Source organism: Candida metapsilosis, assembly GCF_017655625.1.
Source record: "Candida metapsilosis strain BP57 chromosome Unknown scaffold7, whole genome shotgun sequence".
NCBI lineage: Eukaryota > Fungi > Ascomycota > Pichiomycetes > Serinales > Debaryomycetaceae > Lodderomyces > Lodderomyces metapsilosis.
Window position 1 is genome coordinate 674,561 of NW_027138165.1, and position 17,041 is coordinate 691,601.

The window sequence follows — 17,041 nt, forward strand, 5'->3', positions numbered from 1 at the left end:
TTTTTACATATCTATCTATATTTTATGGAAGCTAATGAAACGCCTAGTCAATTTTGTTTTGCTATTCTGGACCAATTTTTGTATTCCTCTTCACCATATTGTATCTTTCTAATCCATTCAGCAACTTGTGCAGTCAATTCACCAGAATTTCCAAGAGATACAGGTACAGAAATATCCTCGCCCCTGAATCCAATGTTTTTAATAGGAGAAACAACGGCTGCAGTACCAGCGCCAAATGCTTCAACCAAATTTCCCTTTTCGGCGGCCTCTTTCACTTCATGAATGGTGAATTTACGCTCGGAAATGACCCATTTATCGTTTGAAAGTCTTTCTCTAGCTAACTCTAAAATAGAATCTCTAGTAACTCCTTCCAAAATTGTACCATCAAGAGGAGCTGTGACCAACTCATTTTTACCAGTGGATGGATCTCTGAATACAAAGAATACGTTCATTGTTCCGACCTCAGTGATAAACCCTTCATCTCCGAATAACCACAAGTTTTGATGGAAACCTCTTTTGGAAGCTTGTAATTGAGGTAAAACACACGGAGCATAGTTTGCACCTAATTTTTTATCACCAACACCTCCCGGCCACGCTCTTACAGCATAATCAGTGGCTTCCAAACTGACAGGTTTAAATCCACTAGAATAGTAAGGCCCAACTGGTGATGCAATGACATACAATAAAGCCTTATCCGGTGTACTAACACCCAACGAGGCAGTCGTTCCAATCAAAGTAGGCCTGATGTACAACGAGTACCCTTGTCCCTCTGGCACAAAGTCTTCATCAAGAATTAACAATTGATCAATCAATTTCTGCAATTCCTCACCACTGAACACTGGCAAGGCAATTCTTTCTGCTGATTTGTTCATTCTTACCATGTTCTTATCACCTCTAAAGGTCCTGATGTTGCCGGATCTATCTTTATATGCCTTCATTCCCTCAAATAATTCAAAAGCATAGTGAAACACAATTGTTGAAGGATCAAGTGATAAGTTGTGATAAGGTGAAATCTTTGGCGTTCCCCATCCATTCTCCGCATCCCACTCAACCTCCAACATATGATCAGTAAACGTTTTACCAAAAACCAACTCAGATTTGGGAAGTTTCGGCTTTGGATTGGTCGTTTTTTCAACTACTAAATTCGATGCATTTAAAGAAGCTGGGGCATAAATGGGATTGAACCGACTAAATGACCTGCTCATCAAAGGACGAGGTAAAAGTGGGAGACATCTCTTTACTACCAACATTTTCAATGGATAAAGAAAGGAGGTGGGAAACTTTTGCAATGGAGATGATGAGTCAAAATGAAAACATGGGATCGGGCAGCGCTACCCGGAAAGTGTTGGGATCCGGGTGTGTGTCTGTCCTGATGGATCACACTCTCTTCGCAAAAGGGTGCCAAACGGAAGCGTTGTCATTGTCGACTGTTCCCCACGTAGCCTTTATTACGTCCTCAATAAGTCTTGACCCCCTTTTTTGACCTATCCGAATCTCTTCTACGCCTTGAGACTACAGTTCCTGAAGAGATTACAGGATAGCGATACATCAAGATGTGTAAAGGGCTCATAGCCTAACATACTACTCCTACACTACTTTCAAGATTTACGATGTTTATCACTTTTTCAACTCTGCCCACCTTGCTTTGCTTTGCTCCCCCCCCCCTCGTGGGTGCACCAAAAATTCCCAACATAGAGAACAAAAGAAAAAATTCATGAGGAAAATGAGGAATTACACTGCAAATAAAACGGTCGTCAACAACAACAACAACAACCAGAAAACCATCTTCCATTGATAGGATAGTAGCAGTCAATTTGAAAAAGTGACATTTACCCATTGAAGATAATTAGACTACAAACTGTCGACACAAATTTTCGTCTTATTGAGTGTAAAAAAAAAAAAAATAAAAAATAAAGACAAAAAATCCTGAGTCCTTTCGTCACCCGAAACAAAGCCCACATACAAATCTTTAGTCATGTCAGAAGTATGTATTAAATTTAAAGACCAGTCAGTGCCCTGTAATTCTCAGAATGGCCTAAAGCTCTTCTTTTGAAGGCGCATTGGATAACATTTACTAACTAAACAATTTTTTTAGGTCAAAAGAACTATTAGAATAACAACCGAGCAACATATTATGCCAGATGTTCCTCCGGTTGAAAACTACCCAATGAGAAAATGGTCCATCCAAATAACAATGCTTGACTCAGAGGGGAAGGAGATTCCAGCAAAAATTTTGGATAGAGTTACGTATACCTTGCACCCTACTTTTGCTAATCCTATAAGAGCAATTAAGCAACAACCATTCAAGATTGAGGAACAAGGCTGGGGTGAGTTTGACATACCCATTTCTATACATATTTTGGGTATTCATGGCAAACCTGGTGAGCGCAAGTTTCAGCACGATTTAAATTTCTTGCAAGAAAAGTATGTTAACGATCATGTCATTTCGATTCCAGTTGGTCCAAACAAGAACCCTCAATTGAATAAGATCCTAACGGAGAGTGGCCGTTTGCCATTTGACGAAGGCTCAACGTCTGGTGCTTCAGCTGCTGGTGGCCTCAAGAGAAAATTGGACTCTTCAAATGGTGCACAATTTCAACCAAATGCCGCAGAGAGGAAAAAATTGAAAGGAGCCATCAAAGGAAATGTCGATTTGGAAAGATTGGCCAATGGATTGAGCAAATTGAGCGAGGATGATTTGATTGTGGTGGTCCAAATGGTTACAGATAACAGAACCAACGAAATGAATATCAAAAATGACGTTGACAATGGAGAATTTACAATGGATTTGTATACTTTGCCCGACTCGTTGTTGAAGAGTTTGTGGGACTATGTGAAGAAGCATACCGGCGAAGCTTAGAAAGGAGGGAAAGAGGTATAGGAAGAAGAGGGCTGGGGGTATAGTATAAATTGTGTAAAATTGTAATCTTTAGTAAATCAGCTTTTGTTGTCTTAGTTTTGCTCTGTTTTTTTTCTTTTTTGTTTATACGCTCCATACTTTGATAGTTGAATCCCAAGATCCAGTGGCCAATGCAACACCATCAGGACTGACAGCCACCCTACTTATTTTGTTCAAATGTTCGCTTCCTAAAGTGCCAATTATTTCATTTTTCAAAGTGTCCCAAACAACGCATCCGTGGTCTGAATAGCATGAATATAATAACCTGCCACTTTTCCCAAAATCTAGGGAAAACACGCCTGAGTTTTCCAAAGTTGAGTTCCTAGAACTGATGCTTAGTCCATCACTGGAAGCTAATGACGCATTTATGGGAGCGCTTGATGGTGTCAACATCGAGGAGCTATTACCAAGGGTATATGCCTTCCTATCCGATGGTGTCATAGGTGTCATTGGCCCCATTACACTCAGGGTCTGCATGTTTCTAATCTCCAGGTTTAATGAATAATGGGCCAATTCGCAATCACTTCTTAAATCAATCAATCTTATTTGCCCATCATCAGATCCCACAGCAAATGCATTTCCATCTGGAAAAACTTTAACGCAATTGACATCGCTATTAGAGATGCTGAAACTTTGAGTTGGTGTCGGCAGCCTCAAATCCCATACTTTAGCATATCCATCTGAGGATCCACTAATAAAAAGATTGTCCAGCAAGATATTAGTTGGGAATACAGTGAGACACAATACATCACCCACGTGGTCGATAAAGTCACGAGACTTGGACCCCTTTGTAATATCCCACAACATGCATGTCATGTCACCACTACCGGTCACAATTGAGTTATTACCAATAAACTCACACTCTGAGATGTATGCCGTATGACTTTTGAAAATTGACTGAACAGACTGGAAGAATCCAGATTGCATTGGAAAAGCATTGCTTCGAAATTGTTGCTGCACCTGTACGGGATTGTTTGTCGTGTCAGACTTGATTTTGTAGATAGTACAATTATTGTCCAATCCAGCTGAGGCCACTAGCTTTTCATTTGGAGATATGCTACAGGTGAGTACCCAGGGGTTATCCAACTGAATTGCTTGCTTTTTGTAACCAGTGATTGTGTCCCAGAGTATCATATATCCATCCTGGGAGGCAGACAATATCTTGGTCGAGTCTGCATTCCAGCACAATTTGGCAATTTTGTTCTGATGCCCACGCAATGTGTTGTATAACCTCAATTTGCACGAGTCTCGAGGTATTGTTGCAACGTTTACAGAGGTCCTCTGCAAGTTGGTATCTTGTGTTCGCTTTTTAACGCTAATTATCTCATCATACAACAACTTTGCCTTTTCTTTTGCTGCATCAATTTGTTTCAGGAGAGACTCCTGGTCAGATTGCTCTTGTAATTGAACCAGAGGTTGTAACTTGCGTTGGAAAACCAGGTTTGCTGACTGTTGTGGTGAAAACGTTGTTGTCGAGTTTCGATTTTCTGGATGTATTGTTTGAATATGTGTCACACTTTATGGAAGTTGGCTACTGTAACAGACTGTTTGATGGGAGGAGAGCTTGTTGCAAAGGGTTAGTTTTTTCTAAGACAGGATAGACTTATACTTTGCTGTCTAGTTGTTTTTTGTCGAAGGGATAGAAAAAAAAGACAAGAGTGGGAATAACAGATTCCAAGAGGCGTTTTGCTCGTCAAAAGTATAATTATTATTTAATATTGTGAACGCAGTTATTATAATATTCCAAACCAAGTGACGCAAAATTGGTATGTAACTAACAGAAAAATGTCACTTTGTTAATTTTTAAATCAAATTTGGAAAATAATACCCAAAACGTTAACCTGAAACATTCAAATTTTTTTTCTTGTTTAAACAAAACAATACGGGAGAGCTTGCTGGGACGATAATGCGGATATGAAGTTGGATCGAACTTGCAATGATTGTGAGTTTTATAAAAGCGATGTTGCTTCTCTCTTCGGTAGCTGGTAGTTGAAAGCAGGTTATCAAAGATGTATATGTGGGTGAGGTCTACGAAAGCGATCCACGTGGCCCTCGCCATAATGCATTCCTACAACGTGCCAGGGCGTTAATTTGGTGCCCATTCTTACACATGACTGGTTTGAGTAAGAGTACATCCCGCACGCATTTGAAGAGAAACCCGATTCAACTTAACTATCATTACTACTTAACTGTAAAGTCTTTTATACTCCTAAAATACTCTTGAAGCACACTCTTATTTCTCAGATATACACCGTGCCTGCGATTTAGTTCACGCTCAACTAAAGTCGTTAAAGCAAATACTCCTTTGTGTTAAGCAAAACGAAAAACAAGACCTTCAATTACGTGTCCCTTGCCTGTCAAAAAAAAAAAAGATATCCACCACCGATACCTTACTTGAAGCTGCTATCGATGTTACTATCTCCACCTTGAATGTTTTCCTGTTCTTGTTCCTGTTCTTTTCCTTCTTCCCTGGCTTGCTCTTGTAGTTGCTTCTTCTTTTGCTTTTGTACATTCGGTACTGGAGCTGCAGCAGTTTTCTCCTTTCGCGATATACTTCTTTTCACTCTGTCCTCCAAATTACCCGTGACTGATTTCAAATACGGTGGCAATGGCATCCCATTTTTCAAATAAAATACTTTCCAGTTACGCGCTTTATCTTTAAGCTGAACTTGATTTCTATTCTTCAAAGCTTCGTTGATTTTACCACCCTTTCCGAATAATTCAAGAATTTTGGACCAGTGTGGCCCGTTCAACTCAAGAGCGTGTCTAAAAGCTTTTTCTTCAGCTCGAGTCCACGGCCTTCTCTGACTTGGTTTGTGTCCATTAACATGAATTTGTTGCTCCCTTATCTCTGAAGGTAAAAGCTTTGCAGTATCTGCGGAATCACTGTCATCATCCTGGTTTGCGGAAGGATTATAGTTCATCTTAGCATTGATTTGTTCATACATGTCCGGACTAATCGATGGGTAATCTTTCTTTTCACGGACTGGTTTTCCACCTTTACCCCAAATCAAGTAACCCATGTTCTTCGAGACATAGTCAAATAGATCCCTTAAGAAGGTAAACCATTTGAATTCCTCACTCAAGGGAAGTTGTGTTTGTCCCTCATCGTAATTGAGTAAAAGTGCTTTCCTTGACTTACATCTTTCAACAAAATCAGCTTCAGAAGGCAACAACAAGTCGACATTCCTTCTAGCTAATAATATCTGATCCATATTATCAGGTAAAATATCCTCCAATATTTCTTCCCTAGATCGTTCTCCTGCTTCAATAGCCGATATGTATGCTTGTGTTTTTAAATCAAGGTACAACATTGCTTGTGGCTTCAATAACCTACCAATCTTACTTCCCACCGCCGATCCTACACCAGTTTGAATAGTGGTGGTCATCGAGGTTGTTGTATCTAGATAGCTGGTATCACTTAGATGGTACTTGATATCCAAATCATGGGCCGGACAGAATATGTCCAAAAATGATTCATTTAAATAAAAGAATCCAACTTCCATTGTACCCAAGGTTGCGGCCAAAAATGTAGCTAAATTAACTTTCCTGAGGGTCGATTCAATACTTTGCTCTTTAGTTTTGAAGATACGCGGTGTCTCTTCACCCGCATGCCACATGCCTGGTGCAACATGGTCAACAGATAAAAACGGATCCTCTTCAGAGTAAAGTCGCTTTGTGAACTCAAATAAGGAGGTCAAGTCACGATATGTAGCTCCTTCAGGAGTTTCTGGGTTGGAAGCAATATCAATAATCCTCTTGTATGACGATTTTGCAACGATGCGTAGTAATTGCGTCGATAAGTTATCCAACGTTGGTAACGTGTTGATTAAAAGTTGAATTCTTGGGGCCAAAAAATCAGCTCCTACGATTGGCAAAGGTAGTACTGACAAATTTGCCAGGGTGAAAACAGCATGTCTCGAATCTATACTCAGATGTTGATATTGCGACGATAATGAAGAGTAAGCGACATGTGCAGCATTTGTATTGAAAAGTTCCGAGTCCGATGGAATTGCAGACAAAGATGGGCGACTTGTTGCTTCTTCATGACGGTTTTGTTCTTGTATTTGACCGATCGTCTCCCTCGTGGAAAGGGACGCATTGCCCGTTTTATGCTCTTCGTTTACAGTATTTCCACGAGAAGCTTGTACATGTTGTTCTTGTTGCTGATGCTGCTGCTGCTGCTGCTGCTGTAACTGGCGTAACTGGTCATGCGCTTGTTGGATCAAATCTGTAGAATCTTCACCGCTATTTTGATCACCTTCCGTGGGCTGGTTTTTGCTATCGTGCTGAAGTGTGGATGCCTCAATGTCCTTCGAGGGCAGACTTAGCAGCTTGTTCGTAGACGACGAGTCTTCAGTTTTCTGCCTCTTCCTATCCTGCTCGTTATCCCCCGATTGGGGTTGCTCATGCTTCTCGCTTTCAAATAGGTCGTGAGCATCTGTATCTTTTGTTAGTTCATGCGCAATGGATGAGATTGCTTCTTCAGCAGAAATCTCTGCCTGACTTCGCTGGTCTGATGATTGCTTCTGTTGCAAAAGAATATCAATATTAGAATCGTCCATTTTCTTTATATTGAATGGATTATGAACGTCTGCGATTGGATTAAAAAGCGTGCCTTATTGAGTCAAATGGTTATGAATAGTTAATGTTTACATTTCGTTTACTTATCAAAATTTTTCTTTTTTCTTCAGTGCACACAGAGAGTAGATTCTAGATCCACTAAAGAAGTATAGAAAGAGTAACACAGTATAGAGCGACTCGACTGTTTAGAATAGTCTTTCATAAGCAACTCCTAGGTAATTCTGCCACCACGTAGTCCATGCATACAACTCAGAGTGAAGTACAGAGTGGGGTTTCAAATACCCCTCCAAATTGTGTCACTGCCAGACGAATGTGCACAGATACAGCCTGGCTGTATCAAGTACCGTCTCACACATAACCTGAATCCTGGTTAACGTCTTTTCGTATCACAAAATACAATGCGGTTACCTCTCTGAGAATGGCTATTAATACCGTTTATAGTTTGTTCTATTATTTTTTTTCCTTTTTTTTTAGCGGGAATGTTTCCTCATTTGGAAATGCGCCACTGCAGATTACGCGCTACTTGAGGTCTCTTCGGAGCATCACAATATAAGCGGGAATGATTTACACAAGACTATTTAAACCTTTTTAAAACCCTCTTCTTCTTTGATTCGACTTTTTTTTTTTTTTTACTTTCTTCAATTCATTATTTATTATACAGATATGACTGTTCAATCCATTTCTGCCCAGTACTTTCCGGAAGAGCCAAAGGAACCAGTTGTTAAATCCACCGAAGGTAGCAACTCCAAACAAGCAATCGAAAACTTAGGCAAAGTATTTGATGCTCGTGGTGCTTATTTTGTTGCTGACTATTGTAAATCGGTAGGTAACTACATTGCTGATGTTGATGGAAACTTATACTTGGATGTTTATGCACAAATTGCATCCATTCCATTGGGATACAACAATCCTGCATTAATTGAAGTTGCAAAATCCGACAAGATGATCAGAGCTATTGTCGACAGGCCTGCATTGGGAAATTTCCCAGGAAGCGACTTGGATGAAATTGTCACTGATATTTTGAAGGTTGCTCCAAAGGGTCAAGACAAATTGTGGTCTGGATTGTCAGGTGCTGATGCTAATGAATTGGCATTCAAGGCTACCTTTTTCTGGTACCAAGCTAAGAAGAGAGGCTATAAAAGTGACTTTACACCAGAAGAGATTGAATCAGTTATGCACAACCAAGCTCCAGGTGCACCTGAATTAGCTATTCTTTCATTTGAGCGTGCATTCCATGGTAGATTATTTGCCTCTGGTTCCACCACTTGCTCAAAGCCAATTCACAAGTTAGATTTACCAGCTTTCAAGTGGCCAAAAGCTCAATTCCCATCCTACAAATACCCATTGGCAGACAATGTTGAAGCCAACAAGAAAGAAGACGAAAGATGCTTGAAAATTGTTGAAGACTTGTTCAAGAGTTGGTCTGTCCCTATTGCTGGTGTTTTGGTTGAGCCAATTCAATCAGAAGGTGGTGATAACCATGCCTCAGCTGAATTCTTCCAAGGTTTAAGAGACATTACATTGAAGCATGGTGCTTTGTTAATTATGGATGAGGTTCAAACCGGTGTAGGTGCTACTGGTGTTATGTGGGCTCATGAAAGATTCAACTTGCAACCACCAGCAGATATTGTCACATTTTCAAAGAAGTTCCAATCCGCTGGTTACTTTTACCATGACCCAGAAATTACTCCAAACATGGCCTACAGACAATTCAATACCTGGTGCGGAGATCCAGCTAGAATGACTTTGGCTGGTGCAATTGGTAAGGAGATTGTCAAGCACGACTTGACTACTAGAGCATCAGAAGTTGGTGATTACTTGTTCAAGAAGTTGGAAAAATTACAAGAGAAATACCCTAAATACTTGCGTGACTTGAGAGGAAAGGACAGAGCTACTTTTATTGCATGGTCTTTGGATAATTCTGCTGCTAGAAACAAGTTCTTAGGTGACATGAAGGAAGCTGGTGTTAACATTGGTGGATGTGCCGAAGATTCTGTTAGATTGAGACCAACCTTAGTTTTTGAAGAGAAGCACGCTGATATCTTGGTTGAAGCTATTGAAAAAGTCTTGTCAAAGTATTAGAAAAGAATGCCCTTTAGTAGTAATGTATAGCTCAGGTAATGGATAAATGTGATAATGAATGAAATTAGTGTAGGAACAATTTCGTTCCACTCGTAACTGTATGGTGGGGTTTGGTTGCCGATAGCGCAATTAACGCGCCGGGAACTCCAGATTTGGACCAAAGAAAAAATAAAGAAAAAAAAAAAAAGAAAAAAAAAAAGAAAGGAAAACGAAACATGTCAAATCGTCTTTACCGATACGACTGTTGACAGATATATTCCTCCGTCTTCACCTTGATAATCTACGCTAGAGCTCATCTAGTATCTGATACACCTATAATAGGTCCCTTTGGTTTGGACTACTTTCGCTTATCACACTACATGGAACTATAGCCACTTCAACACGAGCCACTTTAAAACAATATGGAAGGGCTAAAACTCCCAATGGCATCTATTTCGCCATTATACATGGACTTTAAACACTTTATCAAAAATGATTCAAACTCGTCATTTCTAGCTGGTGGAATTGCAGGAGCTGTTTCTAGAACTGTGGTATCGCCGTTTGAGCGTGCTAAAATTTTATTACAATTACAGGGTCCTGGCGCAGAACAAGCATATCAAGGTATGTTTCCAACAATAGCAAAAATGTACCGTGAAGAGGGTTGGAGGGGCCTTTTTCGTGGAAACACACTCAATTGTATTAGGATTTTCCCTTATAGTGCAGTGCAGTTTGCTGTATTTGAAAATTGCAAAGATTTAATTTTGAACTACAGGCGACATCAACACCCAGACGACTCGAGTGTACTCACAAACAATGAGCTAAATGGATACGAAAGGTTGTTTTCTGGCTCTATCGCTGGAATTGTATCTGTCGCTGTAACTTATCCCTTGGACTTGGTACGTGCTCGAATTACCGTTCAAACTGCCTCCTTGAGTAAGTTGGACAAAGGTAAATTAGCAGAAGCTCCAACAGTTATGCAAACATTGAAAGACGTTTATCAAAATGAAGGAGGATTCCTTGCATTGTATCGTGGTATTGTTCCCACCACTTTGGGAGTGGCTCCATATGTTGCTATCAATTTTGCATTATACGAGAGACTTCGCGAGTATATGAATAACTCCCCTCGAGACTTTTCAAACCCTTTATGGAAACTTTCAGCTGGTGCTTTTAGCAGTTTCGTAGGTGGAGTATTGATTTATCCTTTGGACGTGCTAAGAAAAAGATATCAGGTTGCAAGCATGGCGGGTGGTGAACTAGGGTTTCAATATAGATCTGTGGGACACGCTCTATACTCCATCTTCAAGAATGAAGGCTTCTTTGGCGCCTACAAGGGGTTAACTGCCAATTTATACAAAATAGTACCTTCAATGGCCGTGAGTTGGTTGTGCTATGACACGATTCGAGATTGGATCAAAGTTTGGTAGCTTTTTTTTTTTATATTTTTCAAATTTCAAGTTTAGACCAGCATATAGACTATAATATTAGAAAGAGGTTAACCATAGAGACTAGTCTTCTTCAAAAGTAGTGAGATTTTTTTTTTTTTGCTTTAATGCAATTCTAACATTTTATGCAACTCTTATAGAATCGTATGGTTGATCCTGTATACAATTATTTCCAACCAACCAAATTTATTTCAAATAAAAATATAACAGAGAGAGAAGGAAAAAAAAAAAAAAAAACGTGCCAAAGGACATCCTTTACCCTCTAATATTACAAATCTATTCATTCAAGAATACCAACCATAATGATTCCATCAAGAGTATTATTAACACAAGCCAGAAACATCAAGCCAAAGATCAAGTACCCAGTGGAGATGACTCCATTGTTTGCTGCAGTTGGAATTGCTTGCTGTTCTGCAGTATTCTTCACTTGGAGACATTTTGCCAACGATAAGGAATTGAGATTATGGAAGAATGCTAACTTGTCAGAATTGGACAAAGTTTTGGACAACCATGAGACTGGAAAGAAGTAATTGGTTTTAGTGGCCATAATACCACATTTAACGCTTCATTCATAAACGCTTGCAAAAAGTACAAACCAAGTAATTCGTCATGACCAATTTTGCTTTAGCTATATCTGGATGCCATAATTGAACGAAGGGTAGAGCTATGAATCTGAATTTCTTTTTTGTTATTTATCGAAACGATTGTTACATTTTATAGGAAATTGAATAAATTGCAAAATTCGCTATATACAATGGTAATCTATATAAGATGTAGGTCTCTATCCCTCTAACTATTCAGATGTGTTCAATTGATCGAGGACATGATCCTTCCCTCGTGTTCATTTTCAATGTTGGTGTAATAGTCCAACACTTCTGGTGTTTGGTCTAAATTGTCAAGTGCTCTATTGAACCCTTTAGCGTATTCTTCAGGAAATTGCACCTCTCCATCCTTATTGGCTATGTACCTGACCGCACTTTCATGCAACTTGTATCCCTTTGCACTTAGCTCGTTACTAAGTCGATGGATTTCTAATGGGTCACAAATTATACGATAAAATTTGTACATCTTATCAGGGATAAACTCATCGGGAAATTCCACTTCTTCAAAATCCTCAGCACCCAACTCTAAAGCCACTTCAAACACATCATCAAATGATTCATCAGATCCAGGTTTAGGTTCAATAAGTATCTCTCCCTTTTTTTCAAACATGAAATTACAAGGACTTAACGAAGCTTGGAAGTAAGCCATTGCCGATTTGACTCTCATGACGGTACGAGCTTTGTTGTCGGTGATTGCGGACACTATAACTGCAACACCACCCGGACCCATAAATTCATAAGTAACTTCGCTCTGGTTGGCTGCACCGTCATTAAGCTCACCAGCACCTCTTTTGATGGCGTTGGATACCACTTGTTTTGACACATTGAGCTTTTTAGCTTTGTCTAATAACTGCTCCAAGCTCGCGTTAGCTTCTTTTCCTCCTATTCGTACACAGCTTTCTATCTTGGTTGCAATTAACGTGGCTTCCTTGGACTTTTTCGCATCATTTTTAGCTTTATCATGTTTGATATTGGCCCATTTTGAATGTCCGGCAAATCTGATAGGTACCAAGGTCAATCTTTGAGGAGGTTGAAGACGGTATACAGGATTGTGGATGCTACGGCAGAATGGTCGTATCATTTTAGCTGGTGTTTGGATCATGGATGGAGAGTGAAAATTTAGAAAACTTTATCAACGTTTTTTTGTCGAGGCCAGAAAAACCAATTCAAACAGGTCAAACAACAAACCACAGCAAATACCAAATAGACAAACGCACAGAAACAAATTTCTCATAATCCAAGATGAGTTCAGGAAGCGAAGCAATGTCAAAGCGTAAATTAATCGCCACAATTGCCGATGAAGATACAGTAACTGGTTTACTTCTTGCAGGAGTCGGTGAAGTATCCAACGAGCAAGGTAAAGAAACCAATTTTCTTACAGTTATCCCAGGTAAGACATCGGTTGACGACATTGATGAGGCTTTTGACACTTTCACTAAAGAACGTGATGATATTGCTATTTTATTGATAAATCAACATTTGGCGGATTTAATAAGATACAAAGTTGATGGTTATACGAATGCGTTTCCAGCAATCTTAGAAATACCTTCTAAAGATCATCCATATGATCCAGAAAAGGATTCTATATTGAAGAGAGTTAGAAGATTGTTTGGAGAATAGAGATTCGGGGGTACAGCTTTGTTCGACTAGGGTAGCTTTTTGCATAGACTATCAATTTCAAGAATATATACTATAATTCCAAGGAGTATGAATTATCTAAACTCTACTTATTCTTCTTCTTGTTCTTTTTCTTCTTCTTTCCACTGGCCCCAGAAGGTGCTGGTGAATTTTCTTTTGACGTAGACTCCTCTCCTTCTTCACCTTGCTCTCCTTCTTTTTCCTTCTTTTCATCTTTTTTCTCCTCCCTAGCTTCTTCTGCCTCCTTCTTTAACTCATTTCGTTCATCCTTCAGTGCCTCTTTTTCTTCCTTTTGTTCAAACTTCGAGTGCTCTTCGATTGCGTTTTCCGCTTGCTTCTCCTTCTTATCATCTTCATTTGCTGCTTTCTCCTCCTTCTTTGTTTCAACTTCTACTGGCTGTCCCAAATCCTCACTCTCCACAGGATGGTCACTTACCTTTGTCTCTACTTCAACAACATTTTCTTCGTTAAGAGGTACAGCTTCAAAGGCATCATCGATGTCTTCTTTCACGGCGGCAGAGGAAGTGTTATCAGGCTCTTCGTGTGTGCTCTTCACTTCTTCGTCACCTTGCTCAAGTTTCTCTTCCTCTTTGCCTTGCTCAAGAGTTTCATTTACCGCCTGGGCTGAATTGGGAAGAGCAGTGGAAATTTCAGTATCATTAACTTCAAGCTTTGTTGTATCAGCTTCTTGCTTTTCAAGAGGCCCCTCGTTCTCAGTGGCAGTAAGGTCAGGCTTTGTAGCTTGTGCATCTTCCAGAGTCTCAGCCTTTTCATCCTTAGTTGGTAAAGGTGGCAAGGTTGTTTTTTCTGATTCAGCAGGCTCGTTGGTGTCGTTTGCTTGCACATCGGTAACATTGGCACTACTATTGGATGCAGCTGAAGCAGATGTGTCTTGTTGAGCCTTGGATTCTCCACCTGAAGATACGTTATTCTTTGAGCCATGACCGTCTCCCCAATAGTTCTTAGCAAACAAATCAGGCAAAACACAATCCTTGATATAGAAATCACGTACACCAACAATTCTTCTCTCGCGTTCACACGCTTTGATCCATTCTGGTCTAATTACAGGTATATTCATATCATTGGCCTTGATATACTCAGGGTTTTGCTTATTCTCTCTTGTGCACAAATAATGTGTTGTGTCAACTTTAACTTGATGTTGAGCCGGATGTTTGGCCCCAATTCGTACCAAGGTATCTTCAATATCTTCAATTGTAAATGGATCATTGGGACTAAAGTCACCAACACAAACAGTAATACCAGAAAGATCAGTCATCTTATGGGTGTTTACTTCAACTTCATTACTCCAAAAGATACCAGCGGTTGTATCCAATCGCAATTGGAATTTAAAGCTCTTATCCACAGGTAATCCAGAAAGCTTTGAAGTTTTATTATTCATTGGTTGTGGAATTGAACCCAACTTCTTTCCATCTTTAAACAAGATCAAGTTCTTCAAATTAGAAGTTCCTAAATCCAAAGTATCCCATTCCAAGACACATGAAGTTTGAGTTGTATTTTTGATTTGCAAATTGGGAGCTTTTGGTGGATGAGTAGCAAATGTTTGATAAATTTCATCCTGAATATTTTGAAATTTCAAATCTTCCTCCTTTTCACTCTCATGATCTTGATCACATTTCAACTTGACGATTGATCCTGCACGAACCCCATTTGGTAATAACATTGTTGGGAATTCAATCAAGTGATGATCTTTTGTTAGCAAAAGTGCTAACGAAGCATCTAATTTACCAACAGTAAGCGATACCTCTACCATGTTGGCTAAGCAAAGGAGTTTACTTGGACAATTGAGTTGTGATTTGAAAAGAATTGAGAATACCGTTTGCATTTGACAGCGTTGATTTTTTTTTTTTTTTCAACATCCAGAAAAAATTGGTAGCATTCCACTTCTCTATACACAGCCTGTTCACTCACTTAATATTACAGAATATAAAAATCTACGTCCGTATACCCATTGCTCGCAAGTCTTCATTTATCTCTTCTTCACTAGCTTTCCTTAAAAGCAACTCCTGAGTCGCTACGTCTTCCTGACTAATGGTGGAAGTGACCGCTGATGGAAACCCATGAAACTTCACCAACCCATTCAATATACCCAATTGCTCATTCAAATTGTTTCGCTGCTGTACCAACTCAATAATCGCGCTTTGTTTAATTGCCTTCTTCATCTTTGGTGCTACGGTGCCCATCGCGTCAACTACATGACCAGGGTTCAAGATGGTAGCTTCCTCTTGTGCCAAAATTGACAGCGGTATTGCCGAATAGTTGAAATCAGGTACAATTTGATCCAATTGGTTTCTTTCCTTGTTTATCTTGTACCACATTGAAGTTGTTTCCGTTATCATTGAATTCTTTGTGTCCATGATATTTCTGAGATAGTTTTGGTGTATCGAAGTACGCGTGGCCATGGTTTCCTTATCAACACATTTTAGTCTGTAGGTTAAGTTTGCGTTGGCTAAGTTCAAACTGTCTTGATAGAAGCCATTGATTTTTTGATAAATCTTGGATAACTCGGGATGTGATCCATCTAAACATAGCTGTAATTCCTTCTCTAGTAACGCTAGTTTATCATCATATAGTTTATCACGAACTTCGGCAAAGCATTTTTCAATAGATATTAATCCCTTTATCGCTAGTTCTCTTTGTTCATTGATATCTGTATCATTTTCTTCGGCGACAGCTTCCTCCACTTTCTTTTCAGCTGCATCTTGTGCTTCATCTTCTGCATCTAGGGTCTGTTTGAGTTTTGCTTGCAGTTTGGAAGTCCAGTTTTCTCCATCTTCTTCGTCATCGTCACCTTCATCCTCTGCTTCTGCTTCATTATCTTCGTCCTCGTGAGTTATCTTAGCCTCTGCCTGTGTAACGGTATTGTCGCTGCGGTCCGGATCAATTGCGTCGTTTTTAGCCTCTTCAGCGACACCATTCAAGTTTCCATTTATGCGTTCAACTTCTTCTTTTGCGGCACCACTGTCTTGTTCAGTTTCGTGTTCTGACGTTGGCTCTGTCTTTAGTTTTTTTGCATCCCTGATAGAAGGCTCCTCCTCATTTGCTGGTGTTGCCGTTCGCTTACGAATAATTTTATCACTATTGTTCTCAGCGTCCTCAACTTTGTCTTTAGGGAGGTCCTCGTTTTTCGTAAATGTTGGAGCTGTTGTAAATTCTTCATCCGAGTCTCCATCAATTTCTTCCATTCTTGCCAACTCGGTCAATTCCGACAAAGTCTGCAAGTCAGTTGGCCTAGTTAGGCTTTCTCCATCTCTTTCATCCAAAAAGTCCATCTTGTCGGTTTCTGCTTCAGATTCATCGTCACCTAAATCGCTCAACTCAGAGCTCTCATAACTATCTTTCCTTTGTCGAGACACTCCACCAAACAGAAACTCATTATTTGTTTTGGGGTTTGGCTCTTCCAGCGACGTGTTCCACGAGGACTTCTTGTTCCTATTGGAATCATTTTGCTGAGCTGAGTTGTGATTTTCATTATCACCCTCGGTGGATTTGGCTTCTCGATTTTTGCCATTTAAAAATGCCACATTCAAGTCCAAATCTGATTCTGGTAAGCTTAAATCAAAGGGAGTTGGTGAAGTTGCAATTTCCGAAAGTGGTGACTCTTTGCCAATGGTTAAACGAGTATTTTCATCGATGACATCATCTCCTTGGTCGTCATTCTCTGGTGATGGCTTTGTTTCTGTTGCAGTACTTTGTACTGCATTAGAAACATCTTCCGAGGCCTTTTTGTTTTCTGTCACTGCTTGCGTTTCTACCTGCTGCATTTCGTTTGATGATAGTGTGTGTGTGTGTGTGGA

At 39.8% G+C, this 17,041-nt stretch overlaps 10 protein-coding genes across 10 annotated transcripts; 5 read left to right on the top strand and 5 right to left on the bottom strand. All coding sequences in view use genetic code 12, as the record gives it.

Annotated features, from left to right (window-relative positions):
* Positions 1-47: 47 nt before the first annotated feature.
* Positions 48-1,250, bottom strand: BAT21 (branched-chain-amino-acid transaminase; the record flags this gene model as incomplete). Its single annotated transcript, XM_067693966.1, has 1 exon — positions 48-1,250. One exon carries the CDS (start codon positions 1,248-1,250, stop codon positions 48-50), a length of 1,203 nt encoding a protein of 400 aa, XP_067546334.1.
* A 725-nt stretch (positions 1,251-1,975) lies between these two features.
* Positions 1,976-2,860, top strand: TAF14 (TATA-binding protein-associated factor; the record flags this gene model as incomplete). The annotated part of the gene is made up of 2 exons (XM_067693967.1): positions 1,976-1,984; positions 2,096-2,860. 2 exons carry the CDS (start codon positions 1,976-1,978, stop codon positions 2,858-2,860), a joined length of 774 nt encoding a protein of 257 aa, XP_067546335.1.
* A 123-nt stretch (positions 2,861-2,983) lies between these two features.
* I9W82_004853 (TBF1) lies at positions 2,984-7,464 on the bottom strand (the record flags this gene model as incomplete). The annotated part of the gene is made up of 2 exons (XM_067693968.1): positions 2,984-4,415; positions 5,294-7,464. 2 exons carry the CDS (start codon positions 7,462-7,464, stop codon positions 2,984-2,986), a joined length of 3,603 nt encoding a protein of 1,200 aa, XP_067546336.1.
* Positions 7,465-8,146: 682 nt separating this feature from the next.
* UGA1 (4-aminobutyrate transaminase) lies at positions 8,147-9,565 on the top strand (the record flags this gene model as incomplete). Its single annotated transcript, XM_067693969.1, has 1 exon — positions 8,147-9,565. The coding sequence occupies one exon, from the start codon at positions 8,147-8,149 to the stop codon at positions 9,563-9,565; it is 1,419 nt and encodes a 472-aa protein (XP_067546337.1).
* Positions 9,566-9,966: 401 nt separating this feature from the next.
* On the top strand, positions 9,967-10,968 carry I9W82_004855 (uncharacterized protein; the record flags this gene model as incomplete). The annotated part of the gene is made up of 1 exon (XM_067693970.1): positions 9,967-10,968. The coding sequence occupies one exon, from the start codon at positions 9,967-9,969 to the stop codon at positions 10,966-10,968; it is 1,002 nt and encodes a 333-aa protein (XP_067546338.1).
* Positions 10,969-11,288: 320 nt separating this feature from the next.
* Positions 11,289-11,516, top strand: I9W82_004856 (uncharacterized protein; the record flags this gene model as incomplete). The annotated part of the gene is made up of 1 exon (XM_067693971.1): positions 11,289-11,516. One exon carries the CDS (start codon positions 11,289-11,291, stop codon positions 11,514-11,516), a length of 228 nt encoding a protein of 75 aa, XP_067546339.1.
* A 277-nt stretch (positions 11,517-11,793) lies between these two features.
* I9W82_004857 (uncharacterized protein) lies at positions 11,794-12,690 on the bottom strand (the record flags this gene model as incomplete). Its single annotated transcript, XM_067693972.1, has 1 exon — positions 11,794-12,690. The coding sequence occupies one exon, from the start codon at positions 12,688-12,690 to the stop codon at positions 11,794-11,796; it is 897 nt and encodes a 298-aa protein (XP_067546340.1).
* Positions 12,691-12,830: 140 nt separating this feature from the next.
* VMA7 (H(+)-transporting V1 sector ATPase subunit F) lies at positions 12,831-13,208 on the top strand (the record flags this gene model as incomplete). Its single annotated transcript, XM_067693973.1, has 1 exon — positions 12,831-13,208. One exon carries the CDS (start codon positions 12,831-12,833, stop codon positions 13,206-13,208), a length of 378 nt encoding a protein of 125 aa, XP_067546341.1.
* Positions 13,209-13,311: 103 nt separating this feature from the next.
* Positions 13,312-14,997, bottom strand: CHS5 (Chs5p; the record flags this gene model as incomplete). Its single annotated transcript, XM_067693974.1, has 1 exon — positions 13,312-14,997. One exon carries the CDS (start codon positions 14,995-14,997, stop codon positions 13,312-13,314), a length of 1,686 nt encoding a protein of 561 aa, XP_067546342.1.
* Positions 14,998-15,178: 181 nt separating this feature from the next.
* I9W82_004860 (Rpd3L histone deacetylase complex subunit) lies at positions 15,179-17,008 on the bottom strand (the record flags this gene model as incomplete). Its single annotated transcript, XM_067693976.1, has 1 exon — positions 15,179-17,008. The coding sequence occupies one exon, from the start codon at positions 17,006-17,008 to the stop codon at positions 15,179-15,181; it is 1,830 nt and encodes a 609-aa protein (XP_067546343.1).
* Positions 17,009-17,041: the final 33 nt, after the last annotated feature.